At 36.4% G+C, this 17,251-nt stretch overlaps 2 protein-coding genes across 2 annotated transcripts in view; both read left to right on the top strand.

Annotated features, from left to right (window-relative positions):
* beat-Vc (beaten path Vc) overlaps nt 1-17,251 on the top strand; it is a 633,967-nt gene that overhangs the window by 197,747 nt on the left and 418,969 nt on the right. The gene's annotated exons all lie outside the window — the stretch shown is intronic.
* Nucleotides 280-8,255, top strand: LOC142221407 (uncharacterized). Its single transcript, XM_075291124.1, has 2 exons — nt 280-499; nt 6,913-8,255. Exons 1-2 carry the CDS (start codon nt 477-479, stop codon nt 7,931-7,933), a joined length of 1,044 nt encoding a protein of 347 aa, XP_075147239.1. The 5' UTR covers nt 280-476; the 3' UTR covers nt 7,934-8,255.

Genomic DNA, 17,251 nt, shown 5'->3' with positions numbered 1-17,251 from the left:
TAAAGAAATATTAAACGGTATTCTAAAGAAAAGTGAACATTTCTACCAACAAAAATATTAAATCCAGTTATAAATCCAAAAACCCTGAAAAAAAGTTGAAAGAAGAGTGGATAAATAATCATATAAACCCGTATGTTGTGATAAAGAACAATAAAAATATAAGTGGAAAAAACGCTAAATTGACCACACTCCAACTGAACACAGCTCCGTTTCAAGTGACAGTTCATACAGCGGAACGATTGATCGAAGAAGAAAGGACAAAAGTGATTGATTGTCAAAGCGGACAGACGGAAAATTTTTAGTGGAGTAAAAAGTGGTAGAAAATAGTGAAAAAAAAACTAATAAAAATTCTAATAAACTTTGGTGAAAGACTAGAAAAACTATTATTGTGAATTACTGAACATAATTTATAATATATATTCAAAAGAAATTGTATGTGAATATCACCAACATAGTGAAAAAAATTGGAAAAAAACATGCAGCAACATCAACATAATGGGTGAGTCGATCCATTTATTTTCGTTATATACTGCCTAAACCTTTACAAAATATATTGTATTATACATACCCTAATAATATTGTAAAATTTTCTTTAAAAAATTGTCCCTAACAACAAATATTTATGCTAAAAAAAAGGGGTATACAAGCATATAAACATATTCATTACATGCCGGCACTAAAATAAATATACATACAAACATACCTACGTATATTAAAAACATTCAGTTGAAATCGAAATAATTAAGAAACCAACGAAAGTTAAAAAGAAAAAAAAACTACGGTAAACTATCAACATAAACAACAACAACATAATAATCTAATTGGCAACATGTACCCCCACCCATCGATCCACATACCAACGATTTTGTTTTGATCGACATCAACTGCAGTGTGACGTCACACACATGCATGTAGGGATTGCCTACCTCGACAAAAAGTAGGGTTGGCAGATTAAGATTTTTTTTAGTGGGAATGAACATTAATTCCCGAAAATATAAAAAATAAATCATTATTTAAAAATTTTAATAGGGATTGCCTACCATAACGTGAAATAGGGGTGTCGTAAAAAAAAAAAAAAAAAAATTTTTTGGATAATAGTGGAAATAAAATAAAATTTAAATTACTTAAATTTCTGGACATTTTTAACGATTTTCGCTGAAGTGTTTTTCTGGGATTTCGTAAAATTTCTAGGGATTGTAAGAAAAATCACTAAAATTTATCAAACTTTCTCATTAATGGTTTGAAACAAGAACAATATCCCATTTTTGCGGTCTAAATCATGCAAATCAACATTATTTAACCAATTTGAAAACAATAATATTGCCATTTTTTCGAATTTAAAGCAATTAAATTGCCAATTTGTTTTCACCTAACAATATACGAGAATTAAACCACAATTATTAGTAAACTTAATATTCAAAACAATCGCTGTTGAACCACAAATAACATTTTTGAGCGCATATATCTAAAAATAAATTTCGCGTCGTCGCCAAACCACTATAAATATTATAAAATAACGGAAAAGACATTAAATTGGAATCTAATTGGGCTGCAAATAAATCTTTTACAAGGTTAAAGTAAATTTCACCATAAAATAAAAAGTTTTGCAATTTAAATTTGTCGACTTGCATCAATATGGCGTCCCGTCGTAGATTTTTATTCAGTTTGGAACAAGTAGTTTCGTTTTGTGAGAGCTGCAAACCAACTCCTGCCACAAATTCTGTGACGCTAGAAGTGGACGAAAATGAGCTGGAGAAAAGGTGGCAAAAGTTAGCAGCAATATATGAAGAGATTATGACAGCTGATGAGGGAGAATATAAACAAGATGTTCAAGATGCGGCAAAACAAAAATATAATGAGGCCAACGTAAAATACAGAGACTGTCTTGTGCGAATTAATGGGTTAAAATCGAAACAGCAATCATCGCTGGAAGATAGCAGACGTGACGTATCGTTTGTAGGCCAAGGGTTTTCATCTTTAAAACTACCGCCTTGTGATACACAACCTTTTGAAGGAGGATATGCGAAATGGCCCGCATTCCGGGATCTATTTTGGGGAGTATTTGGAAGCCATTCGGAGATTTCACCTGCTCAAAAGCTTTACCATCTTCGAAACAAAACAAGAGGGGAAGCTTACCAAATCGTAAAAAAATTTGATTTAGTAGATAGCAATTTTGAGTTAGCGTGGAAAGCGCTAAAAACTAGGTATGAAAACCCGAGAATACTAGTTCATCAACAAATGAAGGTATTATTTGGAATTCCAGCTGCTCAAAGTGAAAATCCAAAAGCAATTCGACAGATTCAGCGGGGTATAAATGACAGCCTATCAATTTTTCATTCTTATCAAATAAATACCGAGAATTGGGACCCTATATTAATTCATCACTGTTCAACAAAATTGCCTGAAGAAACTCTTCGAGCTTGGGAAGATTCATTGCCGGATCATAAAAAGCTTCCAACCTGGAGCCAGATGGATGAGTTTCTCTCAAAACGGTTAGAAATTTTAGAAACAGTCTCCGACATGCGCCGTCCAAACATGAATAATAAATCTCAAACTTTTCATACGAAATTTGAATCCACTAAAAAGAAAGATAGTTGTAAAAAGTGCAGCGGAGATCATACCTTGAGACTTTGTGAAAAGTTTAAGGCTTTGTCAGTAAGCGATCGAATGAAATTTGTATACGGAAATAAAATATGTGCAAATTGTTTATCATCCAATCATATAAAATCAAAGTGTCCAAGTAATAAAGGATGTTTTACCTGTAATAAAAAGCATCATACTTTACTTCATATGGAATCAAAAGAAAGGAATTTTTCTCACGTGACTCAGGAAATGGGAAGCAGTCCAGAACCACAACCTTCAACATCATCGAATGTACATCATATGCAAACCCAATCTCAGTCAACCGCGTCGGTTCAATCACATTTTACTCAAAATGAAGCAGCTACGATCTTACCAACAGCTCTTGTCAATATCGAACATGCGGGTGAAAGGTTTGAGGTTAGGGCATTATTGGATGCGGGATCCGAAAGAAGTTTCGTAACAAAGAGAATCCAGCAAACTCTTTCTTTACCGGTTGACAATTATCGTTCTCAAATCTCAGGATTAGGAGGAACAATTGTTGGAAGTTCTAGTCATCAATGTTATCTAAATTTGAGTTCGAAAATTTCTAATTTCAAAATTCGAGTAAAAGCCATCGTTGTTTCTAAACTTTCACATTTCTTGCCATCTAAAAATATTCGAATTGAAAGCTTGCCGAATATTAATAATATAAAACTTGCAGATCCGAATTTCTTCAAACCAGCTCAAATTGATATTATTATCGGAAGCGACTACTTACCATTAATAAATTTAAAAGGAATTCGATCATTTTTGGAAACCGGACTAGAAGCTAGAGAATCCCAATTTGGTTGGTACCTGTCCGGCCCCATACCGACAACAGCAGTTAATACGTTCTCGACTTTAGTTTCTGATTCTGAAGATTTTGCTCTCAGCTCGCAAGTCAAGAAGTTTTGGGAGTTGGAAGAAATTCAATCACCTAAAATGGAGTCTGAAGCCGATGAATATTGCGAACAGTTATATCAGCAAACAACTTTTCGGAATCCTGATGGGAGATATGTTGTCCGGCTACCCATCCGGCAAGAGTATCCTCAAAATATATTTTTGGGCCCATCGAGGAACTTAGCGTTAGCCCAATATTATCGGATGGAAAGAACTCTGGATAGAACTCCAGATTTGAAATTGCAATATGACCAAGTTTTACAAGATTATATTGACAGGAATCACATGACAGAGATACAATATTTCGAAACTACAGACAGCAAGCAAAACTCATTCTTTTTGCCCCATCATGCGGTTATTCGACCAGAGAGTAAAACTACCAAAGTAAGAGTTGTTTTCAACGGTTCGAAAAAGAGTAGCAGTGGGTTTTCATTAAATGATGTATTGTACCCTGGTCCGATCTTACAATCTGACATTGTACAAATCATCAATGGATGGCGGCAGTATCAGTTCGTGTTTACAGGTGACATCGAGAAAATGTATCGCCAGATTGAGGTTCATAAAAGAGATCGCCCTTTCCAGCGGATTCTATTTCGTCCTCATCCTAAGGAAGCTGTTAAGTCCTTCGAATTAAACACCGTCACTTTTGGCATTAATTGCGCGCCGTTCCTCGCAATACGGACATTAAAACAGTTGGGTAAAGATTGCGAGCATTTGAGTCCCCATGCATCAAAGATATTACAGCATGAAGTTTACGTCGATGACATCTTATCAGGTGGATATACATTGGAAGAAGCAAGGGAAAAACAATTTCAACTTATAAACACACTAGCTTCCGCGAAATTTCCACTTCGAAAAATCACATCAAACAGTCCTATACTTCTCGAGCAGGTGGCCCGGGAGGATCTTCTGGACGAAGAATTTTTAAAGTTTGAGGATTCTAGTACCACCAAAACTTTAGGCATAAGGTGGAATGCCAAATCTGATTATTTCTATTATGTCACATCTTCCATCTCCGAATCTCCAATTGTTACCAAACGTCAAATCCTATCGGTGATCGCTCGTCTTTACGACCCACTTGGATGGCTTGGTCCTATCATCATAATAGCAAAGCTTTTAATGCAACAACTTTGGGAAGGAAATAATAATTGGGATGAAGCTGTTCCCCCACATATTCTTGCCCAATGGAATAAATTCCGAGAAAATCTTCATCACATAGAAACACTTAAAATACCCCGATGGGTTGACTTCTCTCCAGGCAGCAAAGTTCAAATCCATGGGTTCTGCGATGCCTCGGAGAGAGCGTATTGTGGAGCTGTATACATAAGAACCGAAAATGCGGGAATTTTTTCCAGTCATTTACTTTGTGCCAAAACCAGAGTAGCACCGATAAAACGCACAACTATACCCAAATTAGAATTGTGTGGAGCAGTTTTGCTCACCAACCTAGTGAAAGCATTGACGAAGAAGCTTTCCTACAAATATGAACTATTTTTATGGACAGATTCGTCTATAGTTTTGGGGTGGCTCCAAAAATCGCCTCAAACACTCACAACATTTGTAGCAAATCGTACTTCTGAGATTCTCAACTATACCGATCAACATACTTGGAAGCATGTCAGAACAGAAGACAATCCAGCAGATTTGGGTACACGAGGTCGCTTACCTCTTGAATTAATACAAGATAAGCTATGGTGGAATGGTCCTGATTGGCTACAGACACCAATTGCAGCATGGCCACAACCTCGTAGCTTCGACCCAATAGATTTAGAGACGAAAAAGGTTTCTAATTTCCACACTACCGACAGCGAACCGATCATTTCCAGATTTTCATCATATATTCGTGCCTTAAGAGTGATGAGTTATGTGTTTCGAATTGGTCAAAAGTGTGACACTCGACCTAAGAATCTAGACATATCGACGTCAGAAATTATCCAGACGAGAAATCGTGTTATAATACTAGCACAACAGACCTACTTCGCCAATGAATATGAGTGTCTTCAGAATAAAAATCCTTTACGAAGCAAAAGCAATCTTAGTGCTTTATGCCCATTTTTGGATAAAAATGGTCTCATGAGAGTTGGAGGACGCTTGGAGTATTCTGGTCTCTCTTATGATGAGCGACATCCTATCCTCATTCCTGAAAAGTCTACGTTTGCAGTTCTTTTGATAAAATATACCCATGAAGTTCTTTGCCACGCAGAATATAATGTAATGCTACGCGCTATTCGACAAGGCTTTTATATTACACGGCTTAGAAATCATACTCGAAAATGCATCCGATTGTGCAAAACATGTACCTTGTTTAAAAGAAAATTTCAGCAGCAAATTATGGCAGATTTACCACGGGAACGTGTAACATTTTCACTACCTTTTACGTATTCAGGAGTTGACTTTGCTGGTCCATTTACTATAAAAACGTCAACTTTACGTAACGCAAAGACTGTGAAAGGATATGCGGCCGTCTTTGTCTGCTTTTCTACTCGTGCAGTACACTTAGAGGTCTGCTCTGACCTCTCTTCCGATGCCTTCTTAGCAGCTTTTACTCGCTTCACTGGACGCCGAGGTTTACCTAAAACCATGTTTTCCGATAACGGAAAGAATTTCGTTGGTGCCAGCTACAAGCTACTACAAGAGCACAATAAGTTTCTTAAAGATTCTAAGAACTGCTTGGTTGAAAAATTCGGTCTTAACGGATTCAATTGGAGTTTCATTCCGCCTTACGCCCCTCACATGGGAGGATTATGGGAGGCAGCCGTTCGTAGTATGAAGTCTCATCTCAAGAAGATCGTAAAAAATCTAAACTTTACGTACGAAGAGTTCAACACCATATTGATTCGAATCGAAGCCATTCTAAATTCAAGACCGCTATCGCCCTTGTCTGAAAACCCTGATGAACTTTTGCCACTGACACCAGGACACTTCTTGCGCGGTGCCCCTCTCACAGCTCATCCTGAAGCCCCCGAGGATCCTCCCAAGGAGAATTTGTCTTATATAAACCGATGGAAGCGGTTGAAGATGATACAACATATATTTAGTCAGCGATGGAAAACAGAATACGTCACCGAGCTCCAGAGACGATATAAATGGAAAACCACCCGTAACAGTTTAAAAGAGAATGATTTTGTAGTGGTTGCAGAGGACAACTTGCCCCCGACAGAGTGGAGACTTGGTCGAATCACAAAAGTAATTCGTGGTAAAGATGGCAATGTGCGCGTCGCGGAAATCAAAACTCAAACGGGAATAATAACTCGTCCAATCGTAAAACTTTGTGTCCTACCAACACACGAGTCCAATCTGAATCAAAACAAATAAACTGTTTTTCCGATGATCATATTTTAGAGAACCCAATTACTCATTGTACATGTTTGTTTTGTTTCGTTTCTTTTTTTTTTCTCTTTCTCTTCGCAGCGCTCCACCACGCCGAGGAAGATGCCAACTTTGCTCTAAAAACCACCTCCTAAAACGTTGCCCAGAATTCCGTTGGATGTTGCCCAAAGAGCGGTATGAAGTGGCAAAGAACTTGAATGTATGCCTAAACTGCCTGACTGATTGGCACCAACTTGATGATTGTCATTCGAGCAATCGTTGCAGTGTTTGCTCTCGCCTACACCATACAATGTTCCATCACGAAGATGTCCATGTCAATTCGCCACCAGGGTTAAAACGGTTCTCTGCAAAACTTCAACAGATGATATCCGATGGTACTCTTGCAAAGCTTTATGAACTGATCAGCGGCAACCAAGAAGTCCAAATAACGCCAGCATCGCAAAATCCCATCGCAATAAGAAAAGTGATGGCAGTTCAAAAGGCAAAAGATGTCCGTGAAGTTGCCACAGCACCAATTTCAAAATTACGTCGCTTCACCATGGAAAACAAGCCAGCGATCCATCCTCATGGAACCGACTGTCAGGTCATCTTACCGGTAGTACTCTGTGAATTGGCTGCGGGTGACCAAAAAATTTCCTTAACACTGGCCATTAACCCAGGTGTTCGCCACTCACACGTGTTATTTGAGTCGGTCGAGCATCTCCACTTCCGGTCAAAATGGGTCAAACATCTTCCACTTGGGGTTTTCCAAATCATCACTAAGAAGAAAACATGGTGGCAAGATTTGGTTTTCGTCGATAAGCTTCAAGTTGAAATCCCTCCACCAGTTGAAGACGAAATGTTGCCTTTTCTGTTAGAAACGAATGGCGTTACCAGAGATATGTGGGCCCATCCTATGCCACATGATTTTGGACCGATACATGGCATCATCGGTAGAGACCTAGTTCATAAAGTAATAGACGATTCAGCAGCGCGCTTGGACAATTATCCCTTCATCAAAGTTCAACACTCTCTTTTTGGCGCAGTCATCAGTGGATGCATCTGCAACCCATCATCAGTTCGGGCCCGGAGCATGTTGAATTCACATTCAACAGTGGTTTGATTTTTTTCAAATTTTTAAATTTTTTTTATATTTCATTTCATTTAATTTCTTATATTTTTTTATATTTCATTTAATTTCATATCATTTTTATATCAATTTTTCATATTAATTAATTTGAATTTGTCAATATTTTTGAATTTCACATTTACCTATTTTTCGTAGTGTTAAGCCGACTTTAATTTTCATTTAAACGTATATTGATCTTTCTTTATATTGAATTCGCCGTAAGATCAATTGTCATCTGTCATTTTCTCTACTTTAAGTTAGTTGCGTTTAACAGCTCAATAAAGTCGGTTCAATCCACCTTTGAATTAAACTCGAATTTTTTGGTTATTATTTTGTCGGAGCCGTCTTTCAACCCCAATATTTAATGAACTCCTAGCCAACTGGTGAAGAGTTCATCAGTATATGGACAAGAATATGGCCGCTAATAACCATGCCAAAAGTATACCATATCATTCTATAGTTATATATAGCCCCCAGATAAACCGACCCCCAATCAAACAAAAATTGTCCATATAAATTCATAATTGAATATAGTCTCCATATAAACCGATGCCCAGATTGTGCTTGCGGAGCCTCTTTGAGAGCCAAACTTATTTCATATCGATCTAAAAATTAGTCCATATCGGTTCATAGTTGTATATAGCCCCCATATTCCCCAAATATGGGGAATATTTCATTTCTGGCTACTTATTACCAGGCAACAGTTCATATCAGTTGGTAATTATTTATATAACGATATATAAAACAATGAAGAACTGAATTATATACGTATTTAAACGACCTTTTTATACCCTCCACCATAAGATGGGGGTATATTAACTTTGTCATTCCGTGCGAAATATTGCTCTAAGACCTCATAAAGTATATATATTCTTCCGAACGAAGCAAGCTTTAAAATTTAAAATCGGCATAAGTAGTTGTTATTGATGAAGGTTTGATGGCATTGCAAATGGCCCATATCGGTTCACTTTTACGTATAGCCCCCATATAAACGGACCCCCCAAATTTGTCTTGCCGAACCTCTAAGCATAAGCGTAGGAAGGCCTCTGGGGATGGGGCTTAGACCCCCCCAGAAAAATTTTAGCCCCCCTCAGAATTTGAAACTCTATTTATGATTTTCCATTTTTCAATAAATGTCAATAGTTTGTTTTTTAATTTTTTTAACAATTAAACAAGTATATACAATTGCACATAGTTCCGCTAAAGACTTTCATGAACAATCGAATTACTTGGGTTGTGGTAGCAGTTGCCGATGGCAACGTTTGAAGTCAGATATTTATGAAATAAAGCTGTGGTTGACCTTTTGATTGATTTAGTTTAGTCAATTTAATTAAAAAAATAGTAATTGATATTAAAACTATTCTTTCATAAATTAATATCTTAATAATGCTGCGAAAAAGCGTCGCCAAAAAAGTAGTGAAATGTTCTTTTTGGGTCTAGAAGTGGTGCAAAATTGGCGGAGAAGCAATGAATGTAATATGAGCTTGTCATAGGACAAATGTCCACCGTTTAAACAGCCGTTGCAATGAATTTGCATCACTTCTTAAGGTGAGATCCGAATTCAGTGTTTTGAATGTGAATTAAAAAATTTTGTGATATTACCGAAATATGGAAAATATGTATAGCTTACTTAGATTGAAGCCTCTACTTTAAAATAACGCCGAGAAATAAATCGAAACTAAGTGGGAAAATAGAATTTGGTGTCTTTTTCGAATGTCCTTCTAGGTGGACATCGGTAGTGAAAGGGTTAAAATATGAAAAAAAATTAAGTAAAAAAACTTCCTTATAGTTAAAATAATTGAGGACATTTTTGGAAGTGCTTTTAAAGTTGTGCCGTTAGAACAACTCACAATTTTTTTGCTGGGAAAAGTGTGGAACTACTTTTAGTTGCTTTATTATAAATTAATTGTCGAGTTATTTTGGTGTCTAATTTTTCATTCGATTTTATGAAATAAAACATTAATTGAACCTATAAGTTCAGTCTATAAATTTTTAGCTAGGGGGGCTATAGCCCCCCTAGGAAAATTGTCTAGCTACGCTAATGCCTCTAAGAGAAGCAAATTTCATCCGATCCAGCTGAAATTTGGTACATGGTGTTAGTATATTGTCTCTCACAACCATGCAAAAACTAGTCCACATCGGTCTATAATTATATATAGCCCCCATATAAACCGATCCCCCGATTTGGCTTGCGGAGCCTCTAAGAGAAGCAAATTTCATCCGATCCGGCTGAAATTAAGTACATGGTGTAAGTATATGGTCTCTAACAACTATGCAAAAATTGGTCCACATCGGTCAATAATTATATATAGCCCCCATATAAACCGATCCCCCGATTTGGCTTGCGATGCTTCTAAGAGACGCAAATATCATCCGATCCGGCTGATATGTGGTACATGGTGTAAGTATATGGTCTCTAATGAGCATGCAAAAATTGGCCCACATCGGTCCATAATTATATATAGCCCCATATAAACCGATCACCAGATTTGACCTCCGGAGCCTCTTGGAAGACCAAAATTCATCTGATTCAGTTGAAATTTGGAACGTGGTGTTGATATATGGCCTCAAATACCCATGCAAAAATTGGTTGAAATCGGTCCATAGTTATATATAGCCCCCATATAAACCGATCCCCAGATTTGACCACCGGAGCCCCTTGGAAGAGCAAAATTCATCCGATTCGGTTGAAATTTGGTACGTGATGTTGGTATATGGTATCCAACAACCATGCAGGAATTGGTTCATATCAGTCCATAATTATATATAGCCCCCATATAAACCGATCCCCAGATTTGACCTCCGGTTCCTTTTGGAGAAGCAAAATTCATCCGATTTGGTACGAGGTGGTAGTATATGACATTTAACAACCATGCCAAAAGTGGTCCATATCAGTCCATAATCATATATAGCCCCATATAAACCGATCCCGAGATTTGGTTTAGGAGCCTCTTGGAGGAGCAAATTTTATCCGAGTCAGTTGAAATTTGGTACATTGTGCTAGTATATGGCCGTTAACAACCATGCCTAACTAGGTCCATATCGGTCTATAGTTTTACATAGCCCTCAGATAAATCGATTCCCAATCACACAAAAATTGGTCCATATCAAGTTCATAATTGTATATAGCCCCCATATAAGCGACCCCCCATATTTCAATTCTGGCTTTCTACGTACCGTGCAAAAGTCCATATCGATTCGTAATTATTTGTAGACTTGCCGATACATACCATTTTTGTCTAATATATACCACGTATGGACTAACTCACAATTTAGAAAACGATGTGCAGAAGTTTTAAGATACCACAAACCAAGTAATTCGATTGTGTATGACAGTTTTTCGTAGAAGTTTCTACGAAATCCATGGTGGAGGGTACATAAGATTCGGCCTGGTCGAACTTACGGCCGTATATACTTGTTTTGTCTAATATATACCCCGTATGGACTAACTTACAATTTAGAAGACGATGTTGCGATCGATAAGTATTACCACAACCCAAGTAATTCGATTGTGGATGATAGTCTTTAGTATAACTTACAACACAATACATGGTGGAGGGTAGATAAGATTCGGCATGGCCGAACTTACAGCCGTATACACTTATTTACTTCTGACTCTAACGGAGGCTTTTCCGTTCTGGAATCCGTTTGCTGATCGCTTTTGGATACCTTCATGTGAATATCATGAAAGCCGTAACTTACACGTCCTTGAGTCTGGGCTAGATGTGGCAACAACTCAAAGTTCAATATAAACACCTCATGTCGTCTTGGTCCTTATGTGTACGGTCATTGAACTTTATACTCACGTTTAGTTCATAAATTTTTTGAGACATAATTAAAAAAAGTAAGATTTCATTAAGCTGTGAAAAATTTCAATAAAAATAATAAAATTTAACTACAAACAAATAAATGTTTTCCAATAAAAATAAGTTAAATTTAGCGTTAGTTTGACTACGGAAATTTTTTCTGTGCATGTCCCATTAGGAAATTACCAATAACTCAGTTGTATGCGTGGAAGAAAACGACTTGTTAGTACTCATAACAATTTGATGTTGTGTAGCTGAAACTGTCGTGTTCGGCTAAGTTAATACAATGAAAAAATATTGTCGTGACAACAAACATTTCATGCCCTTAAACTACGAATGCGAATTTTGCTTAGAAGACGCGTTCATTCATTGTCTTAAAGTCGATCAAATTTTCAAGTCATTTTTCCCTTATAATTAAGTGAGTATTATTACATGAAAGGAAATTGTGATTGGCTAAGATCAACTTGTCTTTAATAATATAATGTTGATTTGACCACAATGAAAAACAGCGTTCAAAAATTGGATATGTTTATCATTACTTTATTCTAAAGGCCGTTTTTAAGTGAAACGTGGCATAATTACTATTTGAAGTCGAGTCTGAATTCTGAAATTTTAATTGTCGCTATCACATTTTAAAAGTCGTTGATAGTACGTGAAAAAAGCTAAAAACAACGTTTTCACCCCAAATACTTAACCAGTTTTTGATGAATGTGATCCAATTTTGAAGAAACTCAAAATTTGTACTATTTTTTGTTTCGAATATTTGTCGATTTTGATCAATATAAAAAGTGAATTATGATAATATGGGATGCTGATATGGATTTCATGGGATATGGATTTGATAAGTCGATAGGTTGAAATTTGTTTTTTCAGTGTCCACATACTTCAGTATTTTGTATTAATAAATTTTTATAGTTTACATCATGTGGATTCTGGCAGCATGTATCAAACTTGAACAATAAAATAGGGACTAGATTTTTACTAATTAATTAAAAGCAAACTAACATATTTAACTGGTTCAAAATACTTAACCAGTTTTTGATGAATGTGATTCAATTTTGAAGAAACTCAAAATTTGTACTATTTTTCGTTTCGAATATTAATCGATTTTGATCAATATAAAAAGTGAATTATGATAATATGGGATGCTGATATGGATTTCACTCTCTCTTTGGTGAAATGGACAATATGGTTGTTTTTGACATATCGATAGGTTTGGATTAGACTCCATTTTTAAAAAAATCATCAGTGTATTGGCCGATTTCATATTTTATTGACAAAAAGCTGCCTTTTATTTCGCTCAGCGGAAGCGTTAATATGTGAATTTGGAATAACATTGTATAACTTACAATGATAAATTTGCCAATCTCCAAAAAAATGTTTTGCAGGACATAAAAAGAATTGAAATTTGTTTTTCCAGTGTCCACATACTTCAGTATTTTGTATTAATAAATTTTTATACTTTACATTATGTGGATTCTGGCAGCATGTATCAAACCTGAACAAAAAAATAGGGACTAGGTTTTTACTAATTAATTAAAAGCAAACTAACATATTTAACTGCTCCTTTGTTTTACTTTTCAAAAGAGAACAAATTTAGTTCACTGCAGATGTATGCACAAATGCACTATTCCTCAATATTCTGAAAAATAAAATCTTTGTTCCACATATATGAAAGTAATATTTCTATTTGGTGATAAAAACTAATTAGATAGTGATATTTAGCTATGAACTGAATGGATATTGAGCTAAGGATATATTTTCCTTCGAAGTTTGAAGTCGATTTAGACTAGATGAATTTCAGCCCAACGCTAGGTTAGGTTAGGTTAGGGGCAGCCCGATTGTGATACCACAGAGGTGAACTTCTCTGCCCGATTCCATGTTAAGCTCAATGACAAGGGACCTCCTTTTTATAGTCCGAACGGCGTTCTACATTGCAGTGGAACCACTTAGAGAAGCTTTGAAACACTCAGAAATGTCACCAGTATTACTGAGGTGGGATAATCCACCGCTGCAAAACTTTTTGGTGTTCGGTCGAAGCAGGAATCGAACCCACGACCTTGTGTATGCAAGGCGGGCATGCTAACCTTTGCACCACGGTGGCTCTGGCAGTAGCGGACTTTTGAGTTTTTCCACGCTTCGGAGACGGTTCACCGGTCGCTGTTCACTCAGCCGACTGTCGATTGGACTCAGGAGTGTAGTGATGGAGCCATGTTTCATCCATTGTCACATAGCGACGGAAAAACTCGGGTGTATTACGAGTTAACAGCTGCAAACACCGCTCAGAATCATCAACATGTTGTTGTTTTTGTCAAATGTGAGCTCGCGCGGCACCCATTTTGCACAGAGCTTCTGCATATACAAATATTGATGAATGATACGACCAACACGTTCCTTTGATATCTTTAAGACCTCTGCTATCTCGATCAACTTCATTTTAGGTCATTCGAAATCATTTTGTGGATTTTTTCGTCGGCAACCACGGCGTCCACTGCGTTCACCGTCCTCCGTGCTCATTTCACCATGCTAGAATTTTGCATACGAATCAATCATTGTTGATTTCCCTGGGGCAGAGTCCGGAAACTCATTGTCTAGCCAAGTTTTTGCTTATACCGTATTTTTCCCTTCAAAAAACAGTATTTTATCAAAACACGAAATTCATTTTTCCCCTTTTTTCACAATAACAAAAGTTGCTTCACAAAAGACGCTCTATCTCACAAACTAATTGACGTCAAATTTTAACACGAATAGATACTGATCCCCATATTTGGCTTTCGGACCCTCTTGGAGGGCAAGTTCAGTTCTATTGTCAACTATTGTTTCCACAGACTAACCACATCTATAATTTTTCGACATAGACTATAGGCTCTCTAGTACTTAAATTCCACCATTGAATGGCTTCAAACTGTTTTTGCTTTTGAACTTAATCCAACCAAAAAAAGTTGTGATTTGTTGCTTGTAAGGATCCTTGTTAACCGCTATTTTTCCAATTTGTGCATTTTAGACACATTAATAGATATGTATGTTTAATATGAGTATTTTGTATATTTTTTGAACCATTATAGTATTTTCTTGAAATTAGTGAAGATTGTCAAACTTCGACACTTAAGAAATATTTCCTACCAATTTTAGGAATGTTTTCAATAGTCCGACGGACTAACTACGAATATTATATTATATACAGAATTTCTTTTTTTTTGTGTTGGTCAGTGTTACTGTTTTTTTCTTTTGTTAAAAAATATGCATCTGACACGCAAACAAGCACATCTCAGATATAAGCAGGACTCAAACGCGTTATGAAAGTACTGCCTGCAATGGTGTTTGTTTTTTTTTTCATTCGCTTACTTTGAAAACAACTAAGATCTTTATCGAAGTGCAGCGAGATGCAGAAAAATTCTAAAGTTCAAATAAGGATGAATAGACTGCAGCTCTATGTCGGTCGTACTGCAATGCTACATTTAACGATAATAAAGCATTTATTGCATGAAGGGAGCGACAACATTATCACAACATCAACATCATATTCATCGCCATCGTCATCATTATTACAGATGAAGAAGCACATTAGTATTTAGTGCGCACAGTGTAGCATGAGATATATATCCTTGAATTTTTCTTATATTATTATCTACAATTCAAAGAATATTAATGTTAAAAAAAAATAATCAAACAATTTTTTTTTGTCGAATCAATGACCAGAGGCCCCGTTAAGATTGCAAACGAGTTCATAGACCGTTAATGGATTCATTAACGGTCTTTAAGGTCTTAAAATCCCAGTCCTCCTCTAGAATTTGTTAGACATACAAAATTTTAATTTTAATAAGTAAGGAAATAAGTCGGTCTGGGCCGACTACATAAGGTTTGTTCCCTCTGAAATTGCGACAATATATGCTTGTTTTCTATACACCCAGAAAAAAGTGACCCTTCTTTAAGTTAAAATGAACTAATTGTGAAGAAATTTGAACTTCGTATAGCGCCAAAGACATTTTTATTTTTTTGAACGATGTGATTTTCGTTGAAATTAGGCAGAATGCATTCCATATATTAGTTAACATTTCCCTATATTTATGTACCACTATACTACGGTATGAAAAAATTTAACTGAATTGAATTCATATATGGAGTGATTTTATTGAACTTTTTTCATTCATTTGGACAAATCTTACATATTTGTGGTAAACTTTTTACTTCAAACTTAGAACTGATTACCTTCGTTTTTAAATACAAATTTATATTTATATATAGGCAATTTTTTCTTCAATAAAATACACGTTTTATTAATATATTAAATATATTCATTAAGAATCAACAGCATCGACTGGTCTTGAAATATTAGTTTATTATTCCACTATTTCCAATTTCCATGTAATGTCATCAACTGTAAAACACATTTTCCTTCTTCTTGTACCTTTCACTTTTAATAATTTGCTGCATAAACCAATTTTTTCACAAAAGGTTAGCGTCACTGAATGTTACCTGTTAATTGAAGATTCCAAAATGAAGACGAATGAAGGGGTTGTTATTCTGTTTTCTTTCTTTATACACCATCACGAACATAATTTTTATACCCTCCACCATAGGATGGGGGTATATTAACTTTGTCATTCCGTTTGTAACACATCGAAATATTGCTCTAAGACCCCATAAAGTATATATATTCTGGGTCGTGGTGAAATTCTGAGTCGATCTGAGCATGTCCGTCCGTCCGTCCGTCTGTTGAAATCACGCTAACTTCCGAACGAAACAAGCTATCGACTTGAAACTTGGCACAAGTAGTTGTTATTGAGGTAGGTCGGATGGTGTTGCAAATGGGCCATATCGGTCCACTTTTACGTATAGCCCCCATATAAACGGACCCCCAAATTTGGCTTGCGATTGCTCTAAGAGAAGCAAATTTCATCCGATCCGGCTGAAATTTGGTACGTGGTGTTGGTATATGGTCTCTAACAACCATGCAAAAATTGGTCCATATCGGTCCACTTTTTCATATAGCCCCCATATAAACGGACCCCCAAATTTGGCTTGCGATCGCTCTAAGAGAAGCAAATTTCATCCGATCCGGCTGAAATTTGGTACATGGTGTTAGTATATGGTCTCTAACAACCATGCAAAACTTGGTCCATATCGGTCCATAATTACATATAGCCCCCATATAAACCGATCCCCCGATTTGGATTGCGGAGCCTCTAAGAGAACCAAATTTCATCCGATCCGGCTGAAATTTGGTACATGGTGTTAGTATATGGTCTCTAACAACCATGCAAAAATTGGTCCACATCGGTCCATAATTATATATAGCCTCCATATAAACCGATCCCCCGATTTGGGTTGTGGAGCCTCTAAGAGAAGCAAATTTCATCCGATTCGGCTGAGATTTGGTACATGGTATTGGTATATGTTCTTTAATGACCATAGGTTGGGTTAGGTTAAAGTGGCAGCCCGATTAAGATTCAGGCTCACTTAGACTATTCAGTCCATTGTGATACCACATTAACTAAAAGTAACT

This window comes from Haematobia irritans, chromosome 1, assembly GCF_050003625.1.
Source record: "Haematobia irritans isolate KBUSLIRL chromosome 1, ASM5000362v1, whole genome shotgun sequence".
NCBI classification, from domain to species: domain Eukaryota; kingdom Metazoa; phylum Arthropoda; class Insecta; order Diptera; family Muscidae; genus Haematobia; species Haematobia irritans.
This window is presented reverse-complemented; position numbering and strand designations above follow the sequence as displayed.